A 27,016-nucleotide genomic window follows, 5' to 3' on the forward strand; every position below is an offset into this window, starting at 1 on the left:
GATCTGCAGCTCTGACTGGATCTTCAGGCTCCGAGTTGAGGGCTTTCTAGTTTTTCCTGGTCTGATTCCAGAAGGGAGTCAGCTGGCCATGCCTCTATCCAAAGCCTCCTTGTCTGAATCCCCGAAGTGTCAAGTGTGAGGTTTGCTCTCACACACACACACATACACACACACACACACACACAGATATACATGTACACGGATCACATAGATACACACGCTTACGCATGCGGATACATGTACGTACTTACACGTGCGTGCTCATGCACAGACACATGTCCAACATACCAACACGCGTGCAGCTGTATCCTCACGTCTCACGTAGAGTAAACCTCAGAACTCCAGGACAGTAGAGGCCCCAGGAAGCTCCTTCACACCGCAGCCTCTCATTAGAGTCCCCCGAAGCGTCTCAGATACAAGTGCATTTGAGCACTTCTGAAGACCGGGTAGAGTTGTCTGGATAACCGCGGCCCCAGGCAGGGAGTGCTTTCTGCCCTCACCCCTTCTCCGAGGTCTTTCCCAGCCCAGCCTTCCCTCCCAGCCTATAACAGGGCCCCGGGGAGGCTGGGAAGCAGGCCCCTTAGAACGCAGGCCTCGTGGGGTGCCTGGGTGGCTCAGTGGGTTAAGCGTCTGGTTCTTGATTTCGGCTCAGGTCGTGATCTCACGGTTCGTGGGATCGAGCCCCACGTTGGGCCCTGCGGTGACAGTGAGGAGCCTGCTTGGGATTCTCTCTCTCTCTTTTTCTCTCTCTCTCTTTCTGCCCCTCACCCATGGACATGTGCTTTTTTTCTCTCTCTCTTCAAATAAGTAAATAAAAAAGAATTCAGGCCTCGCACACAGTAGCTACTTAGCAAACATGACTGGGGCTGCTACGTGCAGCCCCCTGCACTGCCTTTCTGTGTTCCCCCCCAGCACGTCCCCCCATCCCCTCCCCTGCAGAGTCTTGCCTGTCCTCTGGGCCCAGCCCTGTGCCCGCCGCCCCCCTCCCCCGCCATGAGCCATTACCTGGTGGCCCTCAACCCCCTTAGTTGAATCTGTTCTCTCCTCCACATGCCCCCTGCACACGCATGATGCCCCTTGACTGTAGCCTTGCGGGCCCTCGTGTGAGCTGACCTCCTACCACCTAGTTTCTCTGCTAAGCCATCTGCTCCTTAAGTGTGGGTGTGTGGCAGGGGCAGGGACAGGGGCAGGGCAGGGGGGCTTGGATCTGATTCCTCTGGTTCCCCATAGAATGTAACACAGTGTACCCCTGCCCTCCCCATCAAAAAGTATTTGGAGTGTGTTTGTTGACTGACCAGCTGACTGGCTGGCTAGAGGGGCACGGCGTGGAAGTCGGGTTTGGGCAGGCTTGGGGCATCTGGAAATCCCACTGCCTTGATTAGAGGAGGCTGTGGGCCCTGAGGGGCTCCGTGGAGCTTTAGGGTGTGGGGGCATTTGGCTCGGGGTTGCTGTACTGGGTGGGGCGGGGGGGGGGGGGCGGGCCTTGCAAGGATCCTTCTTCCTCCAGGCAGCCTCTGGCAGTGACCACGTCAGGATGTCCCTGCGGTGGCTGGTCAGTCACAGACCTCATTGAGTCCTGCTTTACCTCCCCATGACCTCTCTCTCCGCCCTCTCTCCCTCTCCCCGGCAGGGTATGCGCCTGTCACTGGCATGTGCCACCCGTTGAGAAGCTGTACCCTCAACCACGAGGATGGCTTCTCCTCGGCCTTCGTGGTGGCTCACGAGACCGGCCACGTGTAAGTGGCGCCGGGCGGGCGGGCTGTGCCGGGAGCTCCGAGGGGTTCTGCGGGTGTGGGAGGCTTTATCCCAGATCAGGCCCCCATCCCAGTGTCCCCGGAGATGCCAGAGGAGCTGCCCACGCACTGAGGCCCAGCCCTGATGGGAACGGAGCCCAGGGGCCCAGATGGCAATTCTGGGCCTGCGTTGTTGGGTCCAAGCCCCTAAATCCCAGGGCCACGGAAAACCAGATGTGGCCCTGTCTTTGGGCAGGCGGATGCACTATCCCGTCATAGGAGGTGGTCTGTTCTCTGGACGGTCTCTCTCCCTCGTCCCATGTACAACTCAAGGCCCTTCTCAGAGCTGTCCCGGCCCACACTGGTGCTCGGTGCACACCGGGGCGCTGGTCTGAGCCCATCTTCAACAGGTGCACAGAGGCTCCGGCCTCAGGCCAGGCTGGCGGCTTGCTGGCTTGATCCTTGGGCCTGGATTTTGTTGGGAGCATATCCGTTCCTGCGACCAACATTTCTTGAGCACCCACTGTGCGCCAGGCCCCGTTGTAGGGATGGACTGCCGTGGAGACTAGGCCAGAGAAACTACATTCCGGGAGAAAGCAGATAAGCCACTGACATGTAGTGTGTCCTCTGGTAATGTGCCCTTGCTACAGTCATGCCTCCTGGCGTTGTCTGCCCAGGGGGCAGAGCTGAGGGACGCACTCCTGGCCCGGCCCCTCCCCAGTGCACACGCGGAGGGAAGGCTGTGTGCTGCAGGTGAAGGGCCTGGGGAGCAGGGGAGTGGGCCAGCCCAGAGGGGTTCTGCCCCCCGCTGTCTGCCGTGCCCCTCTCCACACCGGCCCTGTCGGCACAGAGACCATGTGGACTTCATCCCAGCTCTTCCCCTCACCGGGTGGTGACCCCTTGTCTCCGGGGCCTCAGGTTCCTCCTCTGCAGCATGGAGGCTGGCACCCGGGGTATACTGAGGTCTCTTCCTGCCCATAGTTCCACATATTTTAGAGCTGGGAGTTTGTCTTCCTGTACGTGGGAGGCAGGGGGGTCCACTCTTCCCAAAGCAGAGACCTCTCCCTGTGGAGAGCCAAGGTCAGCACCAGAGGTCCCTGTGTCTGTCTGTCTAGTGGTCAAGGCCAGATGCAGCCACCTGGGAGTACCTGAGAACTTAGAACCTCTGGGCTTTGGCATTAAGTACTAATTATAAAAAGAACCAAGCTTTTAAATTTAGACTATCATCATGGTAGGTGTGTACCAGGCACAGAGCTCCGGGCTAAAGTACTACAGGGTCTCGGAGAAGCTTAAGTAAGCCACTAGGTAAATGAGGTTGAGCTGAACCAAATGAAGACCGGGTCCTTGTACTTGAAGGCTTTGGGTCTGGCGAAGAGACAGCACGTCGTGGCATGTGAGGTGTTAATGGTGGGGCAAGTGGCCGCCACCGTGGGAGGTCAGCCCTCAGTCAGGGTGGCCAGGGAGGGTGTCTGGGGTCAGAGTGGGGCTTGAGCTGGCCATGGAAGCCGTGAGGGCGGGGTGGGGTTTGAGGAGGGGGCAGGAGGTCAGAATGAGTCCAGCCCTACTGGGGAGCAGGGGGGACCCTCAGCTTCCGTCCAGTTTGAAGCCTGGTCAGGGCATGGTCTCCCACTGCTGTGCCACCTGCCTGTTTTCCCGGGGACGGGCTCCCTGGCATGACTCAGGATTCCCGTCTTTCCCCCTCCCCCCCCCCGCCACCGCCACCCTCTAGGCTCGGCATGGAGCATGATGGTCAGGGGAATGGCTGCGCGGACGAGACCAGCCTGGGCAGCGTCATGGCACCCCTGGTGCAGGCTGCCTTCCACCGCTTCCACTGGTCCCGCTGCAGCAAAGTGGAGCTGAGCCGCTACCTCCCGTAGGTCACCTCCACCTCCAGGCTGGGGACTGGGGAGCATGCAGCCTGCCCTTCATCCCCCACCCCCCCCCCCCCCGCCCAGCCATCTCCCTCCCTGTACCTCCCTGCCCCCGACACACGCTCAGTTCCCAGGTCATCAGGGGCCCAGGACAAGCTTTAGACTCAGGAGCTCAAGGCCAAGAATGGGTACAGAGAGGATTTGGGGGGAGCAGGTGTGGGCAGAGACACTGTCACCCACCTCAGGCGGCAGCTGGCCAGGGCCCCAAGTACGTCCTGTGTAGCGGCCTGACTTTTCTTCCCTCGGTGCAATGAGCCCTCAAATGGTCCAGGGACCAAACCTTCCTCCCTGGAAGTCACGGCTCCTAGCAGAGGGCAGCAAGGATGGATTCCTGCAGGCCTTCTTTGCTCCTTAAACCCCCACCTCCAGGAAAGGAGAGCTGGGGAGCGCCGGCCTCAGCCTGGCTCACCTCCTTGTCTCCACCGGCAGCTCCTACGACTGCCTCCTCGATGACCCCTTTGCGCCCGCCTGGCCCCAGCCCCCGGAGCTGCCGGGCATTGACTACTCGATGGACGAGCAGTGCCGCTTTGACTTCGGCTCTGGATACCATACCTGCTCTGCGGTGAGTTCCCACCAGCCTCTGACTGCTGGAGAACCAGGGCCGTGTCCGTCTGTGACCCAGGCTGGTCCTGCACAGAACATCTTCCTCCCTCCTGGCCAGGTAGCCTGGTGATGGGCCCACAGGCTCCGTGCCAGCTGCCATGGCGGGGGGGATCCAGGGCGACCGGCACCTGGCCCCGCCACCTTCTGCTACATAACTTCCCCACCCAGTCCCACCTTTGGGGGCAGGTGTGTGCAGTGGCTCGGGGATGCTTTACTCCTGGGAAAGATGGAACATAGTAGAACAGAGTGGCAGGTGACTGGTGGGATCCTGGCTGGGCTGGGTTATCAGGGAGTTCCTCTTATCTTATCTGCCAGGCAGTTCCTCTGTCACATCAGCCACTGGGCTCTCGCCTGATGGAGGAATACTTGCCTCTGTCTGCTCTTCAGGGATTTGCTAGGATGATTTGGGCTGATTCGTCACCCTTGTGAAATTCTCCTGTGTCGCCACATAACTCTTCTCCAGGCGGTGAATTGCATGCCCCCCCACCACACCCCATGCCCAGGAGACACATATAAGGGGGCATAGCCCTTCCTTACCCTGTAGGACAGGGCGAGGGAGAGCCTGGCCCTGGGGATCAGCTAGAGCCACCCAGGAGAGAACGGAGCTGCTAACCAGCGTCCAGGCAGAGGCTCAGAGAAGGGACATCCCAGGGCAGGGGTCTTTCTGAGGGGTCAGGCCTTGGTGACTCCAGCACCTCAAACCTCCCATCCAGGAATGCAGCCCCCTCCTCAGCTCTGCAGGCCTAGGAGGCTCCGTGTCTGTCCAGGCCACACTGGGACACGTGCTCTCTGAGCTGGGGGTGGAGAGGGGTTTCAATGCCCAGGGCTGTATCTGGAGGACACTGGTCCGGCTGGCAGGGGGATGATAGGAGAGAAAAAAACTGGGCTCTCCTGGACAATGGGAGGCAGGAGAGTACCAACATCTGGCACAGCCTGGCGAGACTAGAGGATGCTGGGAGGTCCTGACTTTGCCTGGGTGCCTTGGGATCCCGGCTGGACCGACAGCCCCTTGAAGCCCCGATAGGCACTGGGCTCAGGGGACGTCGGCAGGCCCAAGCCTCCCTGGAGCCTCAGACCCTCGAAACCCTAGTCCCTGCCCAGTGTCACAGTGGCTTCTGCAAAGGCAAGGAGGGAGGCCTGGGGGGACGACAAGGGATGTGGGCTGTGGCCTGCCCCTTCTCGGTGCCCCGCTGGAGGGAAGAGGGGTCACCGGAGGCCATGGCGCTTGGAGTGGGGTCCAGTTTGAGGGTGTGGGCCCTCCTGCCTCCTTCACAGCGTTCTGGCCCCAGCGTCCACCGCACCACTCCTCTCCATCACTGCCCTTTGCCCCCCGGACAACTTGTCAGAGCCTGAGGGCCAGTGTAGCCGGTGACCCCCGTCCCCTTACCGCGCAGTTCCAGACCTTCGAGCCCTGCAAACAGCTGTGGTGCAGCCATCCTGACAACCCGTACTTCTGCAAGACCAAGAAGGGGCCCCCGCTGGACGGGACAGAGTGTGCCCCTGGCCAGGTACCTGCGTTCCCGGGGCTGCAGCAGGAGTGTGCAGGTCCCAGGGGAGCCCCTGCCCCCCAGGCGTGTGGCTGCGTGTGTGTGTGTGTGTGTGCGTGGAGCCCCCCATGAACTCATAGGTACACCCTCTCTCCCACACCACAGTCGCTTGCTTTACAGAGTTTGGCATCATCTCATCGCCCATCTGGCAGGAAGCCTTCCCCCCATTTTACAGATGAGAAGAGTGAGGCCCAGGCAGGCAAAGGAAGGGATGAAGGGAAGACTCCAGGTGTCCTGCCCGCCCCCCTCCCCGGCCCACCATGCTGGTTCTCCCACATGCGTGTTGCCTCCCCTGCCCCAGACCTGCCCTTTCACATATCACCCGGCATGTGTTTGCCCTCTTGAGCAGGTGTGGGTGCCAGGGCATCATTTGTATGGGGGACCTCATGGCCGGGTCTAAGAGCCTGAGGGGTTCTAAAATCCACTTCTGCTATATTGCTGGCCCTTCTCTGATTTCTGTGGCGACCTTGGGCCATTCATTGAACTTTGGGTCCTGCTGACCCCTGACCAAGTGGCCTTTCCACTCCTCGGGTTGTTCTGAAGTCACTGAGTCACGCTGGAGCAAAGCAGAGAGCTGGGAAGAAGCAGGGTGTTAAGAGAGGCTCCAGCGTTATTACTCAGCCACAGGACCCGCCCCCCCTAGCCTGCCCTCTGCCCTCTGCCCTCTGCCCTCTGCTCTCTGCCCTCACGAGGCTCTGCCCGCTCACATCACATGTGGAGGGCTTGCCTCCTCACAGATGGATGGGGCTTCCCACAGCTATGCATGGCCCAGTAGACTCCACACCTGGCGGGTTCTTAGCCCGGAGACTCGGTACACTGGCTCCTGGTATTTGCAGAGTTCTAGGTCCTTCCGTCACAATTGCATGTGACAATTAATCCGTGGCTCTCAGTTCTGGCTACATATTGGAACCATCCGGGGAGCTCTAAGAGTCCCCACCTCTAGAACGGGGAACGACTGCAGGTGGGCACGGAGATCTCTTTGGGGTGATGGAAATGTTCTAAAATTGGACGTGGTGACGGTTGCACAATGCTGTCGATTGTGAAAAATTGTTGGCTTGCACACTTGACCGGAGAGACTTTTTGTAGTATGTAAGGTATACTATTGCTGCTGTAAAAACTCCCCACTCCTAGAGATTCTGACTCACTTGGTCGGGGGTGAAGTCAAAGCATCTGGAGGTTTTTTTTTTTTTAATGTTTATTTATTCTTTGAGAGAGAGAGTGCATGCACATGAGCAGGGGAGGGGCAGAGAGAGGGAGACACAGAATCTGAAGCAGATTCCAGACTCTGAGCTGTCAGCACAGAGCCCAATGCAGGGTTCGAACTCATGAACCGTGAGATCATGACCTGAGCTGAAGTCGGACGCTTAACCACCTGAGCCACCCAAGCGCCCCAAGGCATCTGGAGTTTTAAAAGCTCCCCAGGTGACTCTAAGGCTGAGAGCCACTCTGTTATCTCTTAAAAAAGACCCAGGGAACTTTGGTGTACTTCTTACATGTTGCCCTGCAGGAGAAGGGGAGGGGGTTACTTTGGTCGAGCCCGCCTTTGTGCCTGGCCCTGAGCTAAGGCCTTTGTGGGTATTACTGCCTTTAGTTCTTAGAACAGTCCCATTTAATAGATGAGTAGACTGAGGCCCGGCAAGGCGAAGTTATGCCAAAGCCGCACATAGCTAGTAATGGCTGAGCTGGGGTTCCAGCCCAGGCCTCTCAGACTCCATTCGTATACCCCCTCCATTTGTGCATGGATGGACCTCCCTGTGGGGCTGGCTTGCCTCCCACAAACACACCGGCCTGTGGCCTCTGGGTGGTGATTTTGAGACACAGAGCCAAGATCTACTCTAGATTAACATGGTAAGACTGTGTCTTCTCTCCCCTATCAGCTCTTTTTTTTCTCCGGGGGTGATAAACCAAATAATTGCATAATTATTACCGTCATTAGCAATACTCTCTGCCATTTTTGGAGGGCTGTGTGTGCCCGGCATTGTCTCCTTGGAGGCTCACGGCAGCCCTGGGGGCAGGTGCTGTTATCCACAGTGGACACCAGAGGAATAGGCTCAGGAAGGGGAGCCCTTTGCCGGAGGTCACTTGGCTTGCGGTGTGGGTGGGATTCTGTCACCCTGGGGCTCGTCCTCTTAACGTCCCTTTCTCTGGGCTCACCTGTGGCACCCACCAGCTGTGCCACGTGCGCAGTCGGGCACCCTTCCTAGCAGGCTAGGCAGCGGGGGGCGGGGTGCCCAGGGTAACCTCATTCCCTCTGCTCTATCCCAGTGGTGCTTCAAAGGTCACTGCATCTGGAAGTCGCCAGAGCAGACTTACGGCCAGGATGGAGGCTGGAGCTCCTGGACCAAGTTCGGGTCATGTTCACGGTCATGCGGGGGTGGCGTTCGATCCCGGAGCCGGAGCTGTGACAATCCCCCGTGAGTGCTCTTGGCTGAGGTGGGCAGGGCAGGGGACCCCCTCCCTCCCTAGGCCTGAGGAGGGGCTGGGTGAGGAAGGCACCGAGGGGCAGGACACTAGAGAGAAGGACCCTGCAGGTGCCTGTATCCTGATGGTGGGGACCCAAAATTGTTTGGGGGGGGGGCACATCACTTCCACCCGGGCCCGACATCTCCCATCAGGCTGAGATTAGGTCTGAAGTGGTGATTCTCAGACTCTCACGTGCAGAAGACTCTGGGTGGGCCCAAAGACTGCGCCAGTTTCACGAGCCTGCCCGTGACCCGGATCCTCTGGCTAAGCTTTGAGAAAACACTGATCTAAATGCTCAGTAGCCATGTTTGTTTTCTACCCCAGGAAGCAAAACTTGACATCAACTCCTGCCTTTCACTGCCCCAGTAAATCCAACATTCTGGGGGACCGGTCTGTTTCTCCCCTTTTGTCCCCTCTATGGGGATCCCTCCCGTGGTTTTGGAACTTCCGAGGGCCAGCTGGCCATGGCCTGCCTCTCCCAGGCTGCTCAGAACAGCCTCGGGCGAGATGAGGGCTGGCGGTGTGGGTCACACGCGGCCGTGCGGGTCAGCGGGCTCCGGGGACCAGGGACGCCGAGACTCTGCCGAACAGCAGGCCCCCTGGATGCTGTGGCTCGGTGTTGGTCACCCTCCCTCGCATCCTCAGGAGGGGTCCTTCACACTCGACCGTTTACCTCCAGGGACGGGAAGCTCACTACCGCCCAGAGGAGCCTATTCCTGTGTCAGACGGCTGTGCTGACCTTTTGCAAACAGGAGCCCAACGGCCCGCCCCGTAACTTCCACCCGTCGGTGGGGGGAGAGCCGGGGTTGGGGCAGGGCCCTGTGGCGCCCACTCGGAGTAAAACACCTTCCAGGTGGATGGTTATCCCCTCCATCAGAGCTGCCCTCTTTCAAACTCCTCTGCGATAAGAACTATTTTTATTTTACGAGGCTTAAGCGAAAGAATTCAGCGCTGTGCCCAGCCCAGATTAGGCACTAACGGATGACAGCTGCTGTTACAATTATTACCGTGTATCGAGCACTTGCTCCGCGCCAGGTAGAAGGCTGAGCGCTCGGGTGCACGAACCCCCGTGACGCCCCAGCGTCCGGGAGCGGAGCCGCGGTCACCTACGCCTGGACCCTTGGCATCCGTAACGCTACCCAGTCCTCTTAACATGATGGCAGACGGTACAGAGTACGTCATAGGCCATTTCTTATTGATTCCTCACCGACACACCAGGAGGTAGGTGGCCGAAGAGGTATCCGGGTCCCACCTTTAAAGAGGAAATTAAGGCTCAGCGGGACTAAGTGACTTGCCCAAGATTTGCATAGGCGGGACGTGGGGTTAGACCTAGCCAGGCCTTCTCATTCGGGACCCAAGTCTGTTTTTACCACTGCTTAGTTTATTAGGACGTGAAGCGGGTGCAGATGGGAACTCGTGGGGGCACCTTGGGAGGGAGTGCCCCCCGTGGTATGTCAGGCCGTGAGTCATGTGGTTTGAAGGACACACAGAGATAAATGAGACCGGTTTCTCTTCCAGCCCGATTGGAGAGGGTTGCTCATCCCTGGCTCCGTGCTTCTCAGCTCCCCCACCGCCCCTCGCGCCAACACACAGGGGAGCAGGTGGCATATGCCCCAGGGGTGGAGCGAGAAGAATCTGGAAGGGCTCAGAGCACGGCAGCCCCCACCACGAGCAGCCCTCTAGTTTACGTTCGAGCAGCCGCTTTATGTCCCCCTAGAAGGCCGAGCTGCCCCTGGGGGCCACGCGGGAAGCCTGGCCCTCCCCAGCCTTCCCCCGGCAAGGTCACCGGGTCTCTCTGCCTGCCCCAGCCCAGCCTACGGAGGCCGCCTGTGCTCAGGGCCCATGTTCCAGTACCAGGTGTGCAACAGCGAGGAGTGCCCAGGGCCCCACGAGGACTTCCGGGCCCAGCAGTGTGCGAGGCGCAACTCTTATTACATCCACCGGGACGCCAAGCACAGCTGGATCCCCTACGAGCCAGAAGACGGTGAGTGAGCCCCGCTCCCCCTCCCATCCGCCATGTCCTTGGGCATCTGCTAGGTGGGCCTCCCGTGCCTGGGGCCACCAGTGGAGGTGGAGGGACGGTGGAGGACAGTCGACAGGCTGGCCGCCTTTGTGCAGGCCCTTGTCTTTGGGCCACCGTCCTCCTTAAAGCCATCCCTGATGTGGAGGCTTATGAGGACTGTTCCCTGGCGGGGAAACGATCTGGAACCGGGGCATTTCTTTTCTTTTTTTTTCTTTTCTTTTCTTTTCTTTTCTTTTCTTTTCTTTTCTTTTCTTTTCTTTTAAGTTTATTTATTTTTGAGAGAGAGAAAAAGTAAGGGGCTGAGGAGGGGCAGAGAGAGGGCAAGAGAGAATCCCAAGCGGGCTGCATGCTGTCAGTGTGGAGCCCGACGTGGGGCTCAAACCCACAAACCGTGAGATCATGACCTGAGCCGAAGTCAGGCGCTCAACTGACTGAACCCCCCCCCCCCCCCCGCCAGGTGCCCTTTGAACCAGGGACATTTCACTCAGAGGTGCTGTTGCGGTTGGCAGCAGTGTTGGCTGTTGGGGTTGGTGGTGCCTCTCACACAGGTCCCTTACCTGTACGGGAAGGCTCTATACAGGTACAGGTGTCCTGGCTTTGCTGAGAGCCCCCGTCCCGTTAGATACCATAGTTTTAGGTTTTACTGACTGTGCTACTGTTTTAGCAGCTAATGAAAATGATTGAAGAGGCACACAGATGGGAGCCTGTGGCCAGGGATCCTCATACGGAATCCCTCCAGGCTGCTCTGGGACAGACGCAGGCCAGTGCCTGTCTGCTTTGGAGCCTTTCCACTGACGGCTCTTATAGCGGCAGCAAGATACCAGTGAAGGGGTGGGATTCACGGTCTCTTAGAGCCTTTATGCTGGATGGGCCCTTAACTGTCCTCTGTGTTCACCTTGCCTGCCAGCCTGTCCACGGTCCTTTGATGGACAGATGCTCACCCCCCACCACACAGCCCTCAGCCTCCGATGGCACCGACCAGAGCAGCCTTTCCTCTCCTGAGCCCAGGGCTGCCTCTTTTAGCCCCTGTTCCAAAGTATTAATTGCAGGGCAATTCAGCTGACATTTAGAATGACAGTCTTCAGATTAGAAGGGACATTAGAGGCCTCTCCGTTGCCCACCGGTGCACAGACCTCTCCAGAATATGATCGCAGAGAGCATTTTCCCTCTGCTTTGAATTCCTCCCATTCTGGGGAGCTCGCCACTGTCCGCTGGCTTCCATGGCTGCCTGCCTGCCTGGGGCGTACTGGTCAGGGTCCTACCTGTGTGTGAAGTTCAAAGTGGTATTGGATGCTGTGGCTCTGAACTTGAGCCCTGAGTACTGGGGGCAAGATGTATCCTAGGAGCCCAGGGACAAGGGGCGGGGAGCCATTTGGTTGCTGAGAAGTTTGGCTAAGGGGGTGGCTTGCTTTGAAAGCCTTGCAGATCCATTCAGATCCAAACAAGCCTCTAGAGGAAGGGGCTTCGAGGCCCATGGGGCAGCTGGGCTTTGGGCTTTCCCAGGACTTTTAGACAAATTCCAGAAAGTTAGCTAAGCCCCAACTTCCCTTTTTCTAAGAAACACAGCAAGTGTTTATATGTTATGTTTTTTGGAACCTTCTTTTAAGGACATCAATAGCCCAGATGGGAAAGAGAACAATTAATTGTTAGGACTAGGAAGGGCCTCCTTTCCGCTCTCACTGCAACTTTGTTTTATAAACCCAAACGCAGCCTACTGCCCTGCTTTACTCTCACAGGGTGTCCTGATGTTTGCAATCATGTTGAGATACACTGTTATACGTGAGACTGCTGAAGTGTATGTAGAGGTCAGTGTGGGACTCAAGCCAGACTGCCTTGTTTAGAATCCTGGAGTTGGTTCTCAGTATGTGGCTGTGTGGCCTTGGGCAAATTTCTTAACCTCTCTGGTCCTTGGTCTCCTCCTCTAGAATGCTAGAACTTACTTCCTAGAACTTACTGAAAAGTTTAAATGAGTTAAGTCACACAAAAAATTTGAGGTTGTACATCAAGAGTGTGTAGGGGCACCCGGCTGACTCAGTCAGTAGAGCACGTGACTGTTGATCTCGGGATCGTGAGTTCAAGCCCCACATTGGACGTGGAGCCTACTTAAAAAAAAAAAAAAAAAAAAAAAAGAGTATGTAAAGGTTTTGGAAGTATTTGGTACATGGTAAGCATTCACTATATATTGGCTTATTATTATGGCCATTACTATTATTTTATCACTTGATTTTATTTAGCATCCTGATGTGGCATTTTATTGATCAGGGATAATAAGTAAGGAACGGAGACTCCGAGAGGTCAGCTGATTTGCCCAGGGTCACTAGGCTAATAGGTGACATGGCAGGGATTGTAAGTCCCAGCTCCATACTCAGTGCTCCCCCCACTGCCCAGAGCTGGCCCAGGAGCTTCCCGCTTGGGACATGCGCTGATGTCCTTCTGGGCCAGCCCGCTTTCTCCGAGCACAGCTGGGAATGCAGCACGGTCCCTTTCTCCACAGATGCCCAGAAGTGTGAGCTGATCTGCCAGTCGGAGGACACAGGGGATGTGGTCTTCATGAACCAGGTGGTCCACGACGGGACCCGCTGCAGCTACCGGGACCCATACAGCGTCTGTGCCCGCGGCGAATGTGTGGTGGGTTCCCTGCTCCGGGCCACCCACCTTCTGCCTGCCTGGGGAGACCGGAGGGCTATACTGCCCGCTTCTCCTGGGCCCTAGGGAGACAGGCATCTCCTCGCCTTCCCCACCCATGACACCCTTGGTCCTCAACATAACCCTGGGATCCTAGAAGGGGGTTATTGCCCAGCCCATTCAAGGGAAGAGGAATGGCCAGGTTTAAGACCTGCCCGTGTCATTTGGCGAGTTTGTGGCAGTGACGTGTCCAGGAATGCCTCTGGGTTCAGGGTCAACTGGTGGGGACTGGGGCTGCCGGCCTGGGGTGGGGGGTGGGGGTGGGGAGCACGGGAGCCTTATCCTCTGACCCCACTTCTGGCGTCAGCCCGTTGGCTGTGACAAGGAGGTGGGGTCCATGAAGGCAGATGACAAGTGCGGTGTCTGTGGCGGCGACAACTCTCACTGCAGGACTGTGAAGGGGACACTGGGCAAGGCCTCCAAGAAGGCAGGTGAGAGGCTGGGGCTGGGAGATGACCAGGAGTGGCTGGGGTTCTGGCCCAGCAGAGGCCCTTGAGCCCGAGTCCCTTGGGCAAGCCGTCCGTCCTCTGCTGGGCCACAGTTCAGGGCGGGGGAGGGAAGAAGGCACCCAGAGCCTGCCTCCAGACCTTCCCAGGCTGCCCCAGGCCACTGAGTCAGAAGCTGCAGCTGGCCGCAGTCTCTTCCAGTGAGCACTGCCTGCATTCGGGCCCAGGACTTCAGAAGCATTTTTCTGCTGGCCAGTGCGCTGTGATAGGAACTCAGCCATCTCTTTGGCCCTGGGGCTATTGTGGGAGTGAGAGCTCAGACACGTCTGAGGATGTGGCCCAGACTGGACTGGAATTTTTTTTTCCCTCTCTCCCCTCTCTCTCCATTTTTTGGTCAACTTGTGGTGCCTCCTTCTAACTCCTGGTACCTTGAGTTCCTTGACTTCCCTCCCTACCTTCCATCGGACCACACTTGGCTGTTGAAAAGGGCCAGATATTAGTCCTTTACACTCTAGGAAGAATTAGATCCATTTCCCCTTTGGGACTGTCATAGCTTTGCCTCATCTCTCCTTGTGGGGAGAAAGTTGGTGGCTTTGAGAGGGGTTTGTTTCCAGGCATGGGATTGGGAGGGCCATGGGGCCCAGGGCAGCCATGATGGTGGCTCAAGGTATGAGAAGAAAGGGGGGGGAACATCAGAAGAGAAAAGTAGGCTCAAGAAAGTGGAAAATTGTAGCAACAAAGTGTCTGCATACTCTCCCCCCCCACCCCCCGCCACAGCCCTTAGAGTTTTTAGGGCATTTTAAGCCATAGCATCTCATTTGAACCTCTCGGCACCTTGTGGGCAAGGGTCCCCCCTTCCTGTTGTACAGATGAGGAAACAGGTTCTTAGGCACGTGCAGGGGCAGGGGGTGACGGGGTGTGCTGGGCAGTGGGGCCACCAGCTCAAGATGCTCACGGTTTTTCTGGATCCTGCTCTGTGGCAGGAGCTCTCAAACTGGTCCAGATCCCGGCGGGTGCCAGGCACATCCAGATCGAAGAGCTGGAGAAGGTTCCCCACCACATTGGTGAGTATGGGGAGCTGGGAGGGCAGAAGAGAGCAGTCTAATGCAGGGAACCCTTAGAAACATGTTTTTTAAACTTAGGTTGAGTAGACAACCCGTTCCATGCTTCGAATGTCAGAAGGTGTGAATGGGGATCCAGTGAAGATTGCCCCTCCCACCTCTGCCCCAGGATCAGTTTCCTTCCCCAGGGGCAGCCACGGTCCATCTGTTGTACACAGAAGAAAACCGTTTTCATAGAGTGTATCCGTCAACTTTTGCTTGTCTAACATCCCATCCCCAAACTTTGCGGTTTCTAACGAGTGTTTGTGTTAGCTCATGGTTCTGTGAGCCATGAGTTTGGGCTGGGCCCAGCTGGAGCTACTTCTACTCCGTGGCTGGACTCACTCCTGCGAATGCAGCATCTGGTGGGGCTGTAGGTGTTGTTGGTACTGGCTGTCAGCGGGGGTGATGGGGGTGACAGGGCCGCGTCCCTGGCAGGCTAGCCTGGGATTATTCGTGTGGTCTGTCACATGGTCCTCAGCGGGGGCAAGAGCAGGCAAGCCCCAGCGTGCAAACACTTTCCAGGTCTCTACGTGTGTCATGCTTTGTAGCGTCCCGTCGGCCCAAGCAGGTGTCATGGCCAAGCCCAGACTCAAGCTGTAGAAACAGACGATCTCTTGGTGGGAAGTGCGGTAGAGTCCCAGTGCAAAGAGGCCTGCACGTGGGGAGAGGAGGAATTTGCAGCCAGTCTGACACACAGACCCTTAAATCCTTCTTATCTGATGACACATAAACACAGTCACTAAGGCACTACTTATGAGAGTTATACAACTCTAAAGCCAAGAGAGATGAAAAATTCTGGCCCCAAAGGAAATCGACAGCATTCAAATTGAGAACATTAACGTAAGGGGAGAGATTTTTGTGCTTACTTGTTTGCTTTGTTCTGTTTGTGCTGAAGCCAAGTTGGTGGTTAAGAAATGAACATGTCCAGGGCGGGCAAATCCGTGGACGCAAGAGAGTAGCTTAGTGGTGGTCAGGGGCCGGTGGGAGGGGGATGGGGGCATCTGCAAATAGGCGTGATGAAGTGTCTTGGAATCGGGCAGTGGTCCGGGAGTCAGTGAGTTGCACACTTTCAAAGGCTGAGTGTGTGCTACGTGAATTACATCTCAATTGAAAACACGTAAGCATGGTTTGGAGCAGGGTCCCGGGGGCAGGCAGACAGAAGGATGCTTCCCTGACACTGGGGAGTGGCTGCATCCTCCCGCACTTGTCTGTTCAGACCCCTTACAGAGGGCATGGGTGCCGTGGTGTCGCCGGGCCTTACTTAGCATGTCCCAGAGGCCCCTCGAGTCGACTGTGCTCGCCAGGCCGCACCGCGTGTCACCACCTCTTCATGAACGTGAATGCAAAACGTAACATCTCTGGGCAGGCTCACGTATTCCAAAAATGCCGATATTCGTATTTTTAGATTACCATCACAATGACAGAAAACGTGTGAAAGCCTCCCGGGGAACTCACGCCCCCTGCAGAATACCCCCTAACCTGCTCCGGAAGGCACCTGAGAGGGTGTAGTGCAAATAGACACAGGGGGAAACTGAGGTCCACAGTGGATTGTGGGCCCTCTGTGTACCCTGATTCCCCCACGTGGTGAGCCAGTCTGCGCCAGGCTCTCCTGTCTCCCAGCCCCGGGCCCTTGCCCACAGCCCCACTCTGCATGGGTATGAGTCAGGAGGGCTTGGCTTGGCCAGCTCCCTGCCCACTTGCCTGTCTGGCTCCGGGGGATTGTGCCAGAACAGGGGCCAGGGGAAGGGAGGGGAGGGGGCAAGGAGAGAAGGGCCGCTGACTCCAGAAGAGGGAGGAGCTTGCAGATGCTCCTCCTGCTACACCCCTACGGTTGATTCAGACGATTCCATAATACTAGCAGCCCCTGGGGCCTCCCCAGCCAGCCCTCCCACTCCTCCCCGCCCCCACCCCTGTCTGCGGACGTCTAGCTCCTCTGTCTGCTGGCAGCGAGGAGTGCTCCATGGAGGCTGCAGCCGGGCTTCCATGGGGGTCGGGGCAGAGGCTTCTAGAACCCAGGGCAGGTTCAGTGTGGGCACGCTCGCCTGTGAGCTCCCTGGAGGGTTAGAACTCCCAGGAGCTGGGCGGGGAGGGAAGTGGGACGGAAACCTGACATTGGCACGCACTGTGTGATTGCACAGTTGTGAGGTATGCGGCAAGCCCGCCGTGGAAATGTGCAAGCTGCACGTATTGAGAGTGAGTGTGTGTATGTGCACGTGCCTGACAGGGTATGTGCGTGCTCTCTGGAGACATCCAGGACAGGTGGCCGTCTTGGCAGTGAAAGCCAAGGCCCCGTCCAAGCTCGTTAGACTCTCCTGGAATTTGGGGGCTTTGATTCTTTGAAAGGAAGTCAAGGGAAGAGAACCATGCTGTTAATATCTACCATGTGCCAGGCCTCGAGCTGGCACTTGTCATCCATTACCTTACGTAGGCCTCGGGACAGTCCACGGACACTCCTCTCTAGCCGTGAAAGTTCTAGATGGCATCTCCTTCCAACAGAAGGCTGTCTCATCTACATTGAAAATCTGTTGTTTGTAGTGACCTTCTGAATTATCTTAGCTGGATCTTCTGGAAAACTTGCTGCAGTTTCGACATCAGCACTTGCTGCTTCCTTCACCTTGTGCTTTTATGGCTTCTTTTCTCCAACCTCTGCTGTCTTCGAACTTTTGTCTGCAGCTTCCTCGCTCTCCTCCTCTTCCTCTCTCAGCCTCCATAGAACTGAAGAGAGTTAGGGCCTTGCTCCACGTTAGGCTTTGGCTTAAGGGAATGTTGTGGCTGGTTTGATCTTTTTTTTTTTTTCAATTTTTTTTCAATGTTTATCTATTTTTTAGAGAAAGAGAGAGCGCAAATGGGGGAGGGGCAGAGAGAGAGAGGGAGACATACAATCTGAAGCAGGCTCCAGGCTCTGAGCTGTCAGCACAGAGCCTGACACGGGGCTCGAACCCACAAACTGCGAGATCATGACCTGAGCCGAAGTTGGCTGTTTAACCGACTGAGTGCCGCCCCAGGCCCCCCTGGAGTAGCACTTTCAATTTCCTTCAAGAACTTTTCCTTTGCCTTCCCAACTTGGCTGACCGTTCGGCACAAGAGGCCTGGCTTTTCGCCCATCTTGGCTTTTGACATGCCTTCTGCGCTAAGCTTAATCATTTCTAGCTTTAGATTTAAAGTGAGAAACATGTGACTCTTCCTTTCCCTTGGACGCTTAAAGGCCATTGTAGGGTCATTAACTGACTTGATTTCAATAGTGTTGTGTCTGCGGGAACAGAGAGGCCCGAGGAGAGGGACAGAGATGGTCGATTGGGGAGCAATCCAAACACACTCATGTATCCGTTACGTTTACTGTCTTTTTTTTTTTTAAATTTTTTAAAAATGTTTTTATTTATTTTTGAGACAGAGAGAGACAGAGTATGAGCGGGGAAGGGGCAGAGAGAGAGGGAGATACAGAATCCGAAGCAGGCTCCAGGCTCCGAGCTGTCGGCGCAGAGCCCGACGCGGGCCTTGAACTCACAGACTGTGAGATCACGACCTGAGCTGAAGTCGGACGCTTAACCGACTGAGCCACCCAGGCGCCCCAAGTGTGCTGTCTTAAATAAGTGGGGTTCATGGTGTCCCCGAACATTTGCAATAGTGACATCAAAGATCACTGGTCACAGGGCACCGTGACAAATTTAATAATCGTGAAAAAGTTGGAAATACTGCGAGAATTTCCAAATTGTGACCCAGAGACCCAAAGTGAGCAAATGCTGTCAGAAAAAAGGCACCAAGAGACTCGCTCGGCGCAGGGCTGCTGGGGGACGGTGGCTGCTGAGAGGGTAGCAGACAGAGCCATGGGGAGATTTGAGGCCGGGCCCGGCTCTGGCTCCAGGTCTGGCGATTCTGGGGGCAGAGAGGGATCAGGCATCGAGAGATGAGGGGCATCTGTCCTCTCGCTCAGCAGGGAGGCCGGTCCTCCAGGCGGCTGGGCCACCAGCGCCCTGTGTGTCCAGGAGACACCTTTGCCCCTCGCGGGTCTCTAGGTCCCCATCTGGGGCAATAATAGCACCAACCTCGGGATGTGTGTGAGGATTCCACCGAGGCAGGTGCCAGAGTGACCAGTGCATGGTGAGTGCTCTGAATCGTTGGCTCTTATGGTCTCGTCATTACCCTGGATGGTTTTTGTCGGCACCAGGTGGGGCACCCCAGGGCTCCGGAGCCTTTGCTCCCCCGCCTGGGCTGAGGGGCTCGGGTCCGAGGCGGCAGCCCTTCACCAGCCTGCTCCAGGGCGGCCAAGGCTGTGATGCAGGGGCCTCTGCCAGGCCGTCTGCACCTGCACACCTCCCACCCGGCTGCCACCTGATACCTTTCGATAACAAGTTACGGGTTACTCACTCAGCGGGACTTTAAGGGGTGGACATTTACAGGTGTTTCTAAGACTCAACTCTGTGCCAGGCCCCAAGGACACCAAGACAGAGGAGATACACTGACAGGCTGTGGGGGAGACAGGCACCAGTGCTAACACTCGGGCCCTGTTCTGATGGCAGTCATAGTGCCTCCCATTTATTGAATGCCAGCTGCATGCCATGCACTCTGCCTAGCTCTTTACACCTATGGACTCCTTTAATTGTCCCAAGGACCCCATGATGGATAGGTGGGACTGCGGTTATCCTCATGCGGCCGCAGCCCTATGAGCTACGGATGATTAGCATTCCCATTTTACAGATGGCGAAACTGAGGCAGCACAGGGCGGCTGAGTAACTTCCCCAGATCAATCTGGTGCCAGGGCCTGTGTTTTTAGCCTCGTGCTCTGCTGTAGAAGGGAGGGCAAGTCCCCGAGGACTGGGCAATCAAAGAAGGCTTCCTGGGGGCGCCTGGGTGGCTTAGTTGATTAAGCGTCTGACTCTTGGTTTCGGCTCAGGTCGTGATCTCTCGTGGGTTCGAGCCCCGCCTCGGGCTCTGTGCTGACAGCATGGAGCCTGCTTGGGATTCTCTGTCTCCCTTTCTCTCTGCCCCTACCCTGCTTTCTCCCTTTCTCTCTTAAAAATAAAAAAATACATACATAAAAGGAAAACTTACTTTTTTTTTTTTTTAAAGAAAAGAAGCCTTCCTGGAGGAGGGGAACGTTGTGCTGGGCCTTCCATATGAGTGAAGATTAGTCAGACAGGAAGAAGGGAAGACGGTGGGAGGAATGGGTGCGCCAGGGTCTAGAGGCAGGGGTGCTGCGTGCAGCCGGTGCATTGACTCATCTGACTGAGGAAGGTTCTGGTGGAAAGGGGTGACAGGTCATAGGGAGCCCCAGGGGATCCACTAGGAAGGTCTCGAAGCCCCAGAGGAGGTCTGGCTAGTGTTCCTGTGGAGGGGAATAGAAATCTGTGTGACCCTCTCCCCATGGCCAGCGGTGAAGAACCAGGTCACAGGCAGCTTCATCCTCAACCCCAAGGGCAAGGAAGCAATGAGCCGGACCTTTACTGCAATGGGCCTGGAGTGGGAGTATGTGGTGGAGGACGCCAAGGAAAGCCTCAAGACCAGTGGGCCCCTGCCCGAAGCCATCGCCGTCCTGGTGAGCCCCCACCCTGTACGGTGGCCCCTGCCCACCCCCTTGCTGCCCCAGCCCAGTCTCCCCAGTCTTCACTGTTGAGCCAGCGCAGCCCCGGCGGAAGCAGTGTTGCAGTGTCTTTAGCAGCCTGGCCAAGGCCAAGGCCTAGATGCCCTCTGTGCACAAAGGCTGGCAGGACGCACGTGAGGAGGGAGAAAGAAACGGTTGTCTTGCTATGAGAGGGAGTCTGTTCTCCGTCACGCAGCGTCAGAAACAGGGCCTGGGAATGAGAGGAGGCACCTGCGTTGGTTCCCCCTGTTGCCCTGGCGTCATCCAGTGTCCGCTTGCGTTATGGCATTGCCCGCAAGTGACCGGGGGGTGCCAGCTCACGCTGCCAGCCTCCGGAGAGGGGGATGCGGTCACTGTCCTTTCTGGGGTCCACCTCTTCCCACACCCCCTCTTCCTAGGCCATAGACCGGGGCTTATGGAGCAAGGATTATTAATGCAGGAGCTCAGACCAGGAGGGGCTTTGTCTGTGGTGCTCCTGACACTGGCTGATTCATGCCAGGGAGAGCTTGGACAGGCTTCTTTCCTGGTGCGACCGTCACTAGTCGGGGAGGTCCTAGAGGGCAGGGTCTGAAGCCTATTGGTGTCAGTGTATTATTTCACTCTGCGTGTATTTTCTATTCACCTTATACGTACTGGCCACCCATACACCTATGCCAATGATGGAGGTTACCAAGACCCATTCAATGGGCAAAGAATAATCTCTTCACCTAATGGTGCTGGGACAACTCGATAGCCACATGTAAAAGGATGAAGTTGAACCCCTACCTCACTCCGTATACAACAAGCTCAAACCAGATCAAATATCCAAGTAAGAGAGCTAAAACCATAGAACTCTTAGAGAAAATAGAGGGGGGAATCTCCTGACCTTGCATCTTATGATACCAGAAGCATGAGCAACAAAAGAAAAATAGGTAAACTGGTCTTCATGGAAATTGAGGACCTTCGTACATTGGAAAGACATCGTGAAGACAGTGAGAAGACAAGCTGAGCAGAATGGGAGAAGGTATTTGCAACCATATACCTGATCAGAGGCTTACAGACCATCTTATATCTGATCAGAGTCCTATAGACCTGGCCATAGGTCCAGACCAGATGCCCTGGTAAGCAAGACAGACCAGCAGACACGGTCCCTGTCCTCGTGAGGACTTATGTCTGGGAGGAAAATGATCCCAGGTGACCACGCAGGCTGTTCCTGCTGCTTAGCCTGAGTTTGCTGCGTGGCTGCTGGTCTGAATGGTCTCCCAGGCCGTGCTCGGTGCTGACCCCACATCCTTTCCTTTGACCCCCTCCTCCCTGTCCCCCCCATGCTGGCCCTGTTTCTCTGCTCTCCAGTCCTGTGCCACCTGCTCTGTCTCCCCTCAGGTGCTCCCCCCAGCTGAGGGTGGCCCCCGCAGCAGCCTGGCCTACAAGTACATCATCCATGAGGACTTGCTGCCCCTTATTGGGAGCAACAACGTGCTCCTGGAGGAGACGGACACCTACGAGTGGGCGCTCAAGAGCTGGGCCCCCTGCACCAAGGCCTGCGGAGGAGGTACGGGCCTGCCCAGCCATCTGGCTGCCTCGTGGGGCAGCCCAGGGCTTTGCAGGGGAAGAGTAGGAGTGGCTGGGGGCCAACACTGTCTCCACCTGATGTGTCCCTAGCTCGTGCCTCCGTTTCCCCTTAAAGATCTCTCAGGTGTGGCACCTGCCTGGCCAGAGCCTTGGGGATGGGGCTGGGAGTGGGGGAGCAGCACCGGGGCAAGGCCTGCACCCTGTAAGGGCTCCCCCGCTATACAGGGAGGCAGCCGTGCAGAGCCAGGCGCCTCCCCCACCCCAGCCCCTGCACCGCTGGCACGACATCAGGGACACATGAGATGGGCTGGCCAAGGAAGGCTTCTTCAGAAGGAGACTTGGGCAAGAGGGGTGCAAAGGCACGGGGGAAGCACGGGCCCTCCAGAGCGTGCCGTCCCTGAGACCCAGCGGAGCGGCGGGGGCCTGGCGGGACCTGGCCCAAGTCAGCCTGTCCTCCCCCCAGGGATCCAGTTCACCAAATACGGCTGCCGGCGCCGGCGAGACCACCACATGGTCCAGCGGCACCTGTGTGACCACAGGAAGAGGCCCAAGCCCATCCGCCGGCGCTGCAACCAGCACCCGTGTGCCCAGCCTGCGTGAGTGTCCGGGGGACGGCCAGGAGCCTGACCCCTTCCCATGGGCGTCACTGACTCTCTCGTAGCCCTGGGCCCGGGAGGAGGGGCTGCTTCTTCTGGCCCTGAGTGTCCAGGGTCACGGCCCCTGCACCCGGGACTCCCTGAGCAGAGCAACCCACACACCGGACTCCGTCCGTGGCCAGTGCTGCCCTCCTTGCCGGTCTGGCCGCATCCGCCCCCGTCTGTCCCCCTGTGGGGTTTGCGGATTAACTTCCGCTCCCAGAAGAAGGACAGTGCTTCCTTTGTTCTGCCCCTTCCAGCATTCTTTTACAGATGGGGAAACAGAGGCCCACTTTGGGGACACAGCTTTCCCTCTATGATCTGAGGGGACGTTGAGGTGAAGTCGATCTCAGTGCTTCTAGACTCTGGGGCATAGGCCAGGATGCTGTCCGGCGGCCCCCACCCATAGTCTAGCCCCTGAGTGGGTTCCCTGACCTGAGGAGACAGGCTCATTTGGGCACAAGATCATGTTCTTGGGCTTATTTGGAGGGGGCTTCGTGGAGGAGAAGAGCTATGACTTCAGGAAGTCGAGGTGTGGCCTTGAGCCCGTCACAGAGATGGCCCCAGCGCCTCCCCGGCCCCAGGCAGAGCGCCCAGTCCACTTTCCTGCCTCCCCAGGAACCTTCTGGAGTCCGAGCCGTCTAACTCGGCCTGGCTGATTCACGGCAGCTCTGCTCCCTGAGGCTGGGGGGACCTCAGGGCCAGGACAGGAGCTGGGGATCAGTGCAGAGTCCACCGTGGCCTCTCCGCGCCTGGCCCAGGCGGGATCCCCTGCCCTTCAGTCCTCCACGCTCCCCCTTTACATGGCATGCCGGCCACTGTCCCCGCCAACGTCTGTGGCCACAGAGCACGCGGCGCTGACTCAGCTGTGGTCCTGGGCACGTCACCGCCCGCCCCCCCCCCCCCCGCCCCCAGCTTCTCATCCGTAAAATGCCAAACGAAGTTTGGGGCCTTTTTTCTCTTTTAAAGGAAGGGGTTGGCCAAAAGAGCCCTCATTCGCTACAAGATGTCTCAGGAACCTGAGAGGGGAGTGGGTTGCGGCCGCCCCTCCCACCACCCCACCAGAGCCATTTTCGTCTTTGTCTAATTCATCCAGGGGTGTCTGCTTACGGTGCTCTTGGAAGCTGCTCCGTGGCCAAAAGACGGTGGGAGACCACCAGCTTAGCTGATCGGCACCAAAACTCTGCAGGTGCTGACGGCGATAGTAACAGTGCCTGTCTTTATTACATGCCTACTGCATGCATGCACTCTGCCAAGTGCTTTTAAGTATACACGTCCTTTAACTGTCCCAAGAGCCCCAGGGGCGGGGGTTCAACTCTACCAGCCATCAGTCTCGTGCTGTATCTCAGCACCTAGGACAGTACTGCCCACACTCCAATATTTACGAAGTGCTGAAAAGAATTCTGATGTTCATAACTTGCCTGTGGACATGCAGGGTGCCAGATGTAAAGGTACATCATACCCGTGCATTTTTCAGATGAGGAAGCAGAGGAGATCATAGGCGACCCCCCTTATGGCAGCTGCAGAGCCCGTGGACGGTTGTCTTGGCTCCCAGCATTCTGAAGCTCAGACCCACTTGCCAGCTCCTGCCCGCAGCGAATCAGGGGGTGGGAGAGACCCTGGGAGGAAGCGTCCCCATAGTCCCACCTCTCCTTCACCTTTTGCTTTGTCTGTCTCTAGATGGGTGATGGAAGAGTGGGGTGCCTGCAGCCGGAGCTGTGGGAAGCTGGGGGTGCAGACCCGGGGGGTTCAGTGCCTGCTGCCCCTCTCCAACGGGACCCACAAGGCCATGCCGGCCAAGGCCTGCCCTGGGGATCGGCCCGAGGCCCGGCGGCCCTGCCTCCGCGTGCCCTGTCCAGCCCAGTGGCGCACGGGAGCCTGGTCCCAGGTGAGTTGTTCTCAGAGGGTGGGAGGGGCTGAGCCAGTGGCCACCTTCTCTGGGGAGTCCGGGAAAAGGTGGGTCTGGGTAGGGAGCTGGATGTGGTGCTCCCTGCTGGCAGAGAGTCTCCACCTGAATTTCCCTCCCCACCTCTGATCTGATCTGATCTGATCTGAATTTTCTCAAAACTGAGTCCAAGAGCTCCTATGTGTGCTGGGCCATGGACCTGGGCTAGGCCTTTATATTCATTCACTATGTGCTCTGACCTAGAACTGGGTCAGAACTAGGAGGCATGGGTTAAGACCCCCGTGATACAGGTGAGCAAACTGAAGCACTTTCTTGCATTCAAGAAATATTTACCAAATGCCAACTACGTGCCAGGCACGCTGTGCTAGGAATGCCTGGAATCCGTCACCGACTTGTCCTCATGTAACTTACGGTCCAATGAGAGAGACCTAAACCAGTAACAGAAGCATTTACAGATGGCGGTTGGAGCTGTGCGGAAGTAAATGGGGGTAATGTATCTGGGAGGACCTCCCTGAGGAGGTGACGTTTGTGTTGAGACTTGAAGGCTGAGCCACAGGAAGACCCTTGCCGTGTTCCAGAAACCAAAGGAGAGTGGGACTGGAGCTGAATGGAAGGGACAGGATGACAGAGAGGCAGGCAGGGATCAGTCCCGCAGAGCTTTGTGAAAAGTTACAATGTATTCCAAGTGGGGCTTCTAGGTGGCTCAGTCAGTTAAGCGTCTGAGTCTTGATTTCGGCTCAGGTCATGATCTCACAGTGAGTTTGAGCCCTGCGTCGCTCTGTGCTGACAGCAGGGAGCCTGTTCAGGATTCTGTCTCTCTCTGTCTCTCCCTCCTCTGCTTGTGCTCTCTCGAAATAAATAAAGACAAACTTGAAAAAGAATGTATTCTACGAGCAGTGAGAAGCTGTTGAAGGGTTTTAATGCAGATGTTCCAAGCCCTGATTCCAGGTTTAAAGGTCACCTAGCAGCTCTGTAGAAAGTTCACTGCTGGGAGGCCAGGGTAGGAAAGAGGAGATACTAAGAAGGCTGTGGAATAGCCAGTCCAAGTGCTCCTGCCTAGGCCCTCGAAGTGGCCACAGGGAAATTTTTGTCTTGAGTTTTCTCTAAAAAATTCATTTGAAGGGTGCCTGGGTGGCTCAGTCGGTTAAGCGTCCAACTTTGGCTCAGGTCATTATCTCAAGGTTTGTGGGTTCGAGCCCCACGTCGGGCTCTGGGCTGACAGCTCGGAGCCTGGAACCTGCTTTGGATTCTGTGTCTCCCTCTCTCTCTCTGCCCCTCCCCTGCTCACGCTCTGTCTCTCTCTCTCTCTCTCTCTCTCTCTCAAAAATAAACATTAAAAAAATTAAAAAAAAAATTTTTTTTAATGTTTATTTTTGAGACAGAGGGACACAGAGTGCGAGTGGAGGAGGGGAAGAGAGAGAGGGAGACACAGAATCTGAGACAGGCTCCAGGTTCTGAGCTGTCAGCACAGAGCCCGATGTGGGGCTCGAACCCACAAACCGTGAGATCATGACCTGGGCCGAAGTCAGACGCTTAACCGACTGAGCCACCCAGGCGCCCCTAAAAATTTTTTTAATAAAAAATTCATTTGCTGTGACACTTGAAGGCATTATGCTAAGTGAAATCAGCCAGACACAAAATGATAAATGCTGTATGATTCCACTTACCAAGAGTGGTCAGGTTTATAGAGACAGAAAGAAGGGTGGTGGGGAGTCCGTGTTTAATGGGGACAGGGTTTCAGCTTAGGAAGAAGGAGAAAGTTCTGGACGTGGAGGTGGTGATGGTTGTACAACATTGTGAATGTACTTAATGTCACTGAACCATGCACTTAAAAATGGTTAAAATAGTGTTATGATATATATATATTTTACCATAATTTTTAAAACCTCTGGTCACAAAGATAAGTACAACAATGCTTAATTGTAATAGCAGAATATCAACAAATACCCTAAATGTCCATCTCTAGGAGAGTGGACCAAAAAAATCATGGTCTGGGTGCCTGGGTGGCTCAGTTGGTTAAGTGTCTGAGTTTGGCTCAGGTCATGATCTCACGGTTCATGAGTTCGAGCCCCGCATGGGGCTCTGTGCTGACAGCTCAGAGCCTGGAGCTGCTTTGGATTCTGTGTCTCCTTCTCTTTCTGCCCCTCCCCTACTCTCTCTGTCTCTGTCTCTGTCTCTGTCTCTCTCTCTCAAAAATAAGTAAATATTTTTAAAATGTCAAAAAAAATCATGGTCTGGTCATACAATAAAAGCTTGGAGTATACTTACCAATGTGGATAAACCTCAGAGGAATAGGTAAGAAAAAGCACTGAAATATGAAGGCAGATCACTTCCAATGAGATACCATGCACATAAAGTTTAAAGAGGCACAACACAGTATTTGAAAATCTGCCAGAATGCAGATACATTCAGGCTGCTGGCGGTATGTGAACAGGCTTTCGTGACCAGGCTTCCTCATACTTTTCTGGATGCTTAGAATATTGCATAAGGAAGAGTATTTTTAAATACCCCAAATCCCCGCACAATGTAGGCAGATTTTGTTTTCTTCTCCTCAACACACAGCTTTATTTGTTTGAATATAAAACAGAAGACTGCTGGCCCACAAAGGGCCCTTAGGTAACACTGGCAGTGAGGTGACAGGTGGTGGAAGACTGTTGCCCCTGTGAGACCGACAGAGCGTTCAGGAGCTGTTGGCATTATCCATCCTTGGGGGAGGAGCCATCCAGTCCCACGGTTTGTGTGGCCCTTAACGCTCGTGTCTCCCTCGGGCCCAGCAGGAGAAGTACATTTCTGTGGCCTCTTCCCCGTCCTG

At 56.3% G+C, this 27,016-nt stretch overlaps 1 protein-coding gene across 2 annotated transcripts in view; it reads left to right on the top strand.

The window, feature by feature from the left end:
- ADAMTS14 (ADAM metallopeptidase with thrombospondin type 1 motif 14) overlaps nt 1–27,016 on the top strand; it is an 81,592-nt gene that overhangs the window by 47,885 nt on the left and 6,691 nt on the right. For both annotated transcript variants that reach the window (XM_019444436.2, XM_019444437.2), the window contains exons 7-19: nt 1,631–1,736; nt 3,463–3,606; nt 4,094–4,226; nt 5,662–5,775; nt 8,080–8,228; nt 10,086–10,261; nt 12,795–12,928; nt 13,293–13,416; nt 14,415–14,495; nt 19,904–20,067; nt 21,475–21,643; nt 22,127–22,259; nt 23,979–24,186. In XM_019444436.2, coding sequence (XP_019299981.1) covers nt 1,631–1,736; nt 3,463–3,606; nt 4,094–4,226; nt 5,662–5,775; nt 8,080–8,228; nt 10,086–10,261; nt 12,795–12,928; nt 13,293–13,416; nt 14,415–14,495; nt 19,904–20,067; nt 21,475–21,643; nt 22,127–22,259; nt 23,979–24,186 — 1,835 coding nt within the window. The remainder of the gene's footprint in view (nt 1–1,630; nt 1,737–3,462; nt 3,607–4,093; nt 4,227–5,661; nt 5,776–8,079; nt 8,229–10,085; nt 10,262–12,794; nt 12,929–13,292; nt 13,417–14,414; nt 14,496–19,903; nt 20,068–21,474; nt 21,644–22,126; nt 22,260–23,978; nt 24,187–27,016) is intronic.

This window comes from Panthera pardus, unplaced genomic scaffold (assembly GCF_024362965.1).
Source record: "Panthera pardus isolate Hobbes unplaced genomic scaffold, ASM2436296v1 HiC_scaffold_22, whole genome shotgun sequence".
NCBI classification, from domain to species: domain Eukaryota; kingdom Metazoa; phylum Chordata; class Mammalia; order Carnivora; family Felidae; genus Panthera; species Panthera pardus.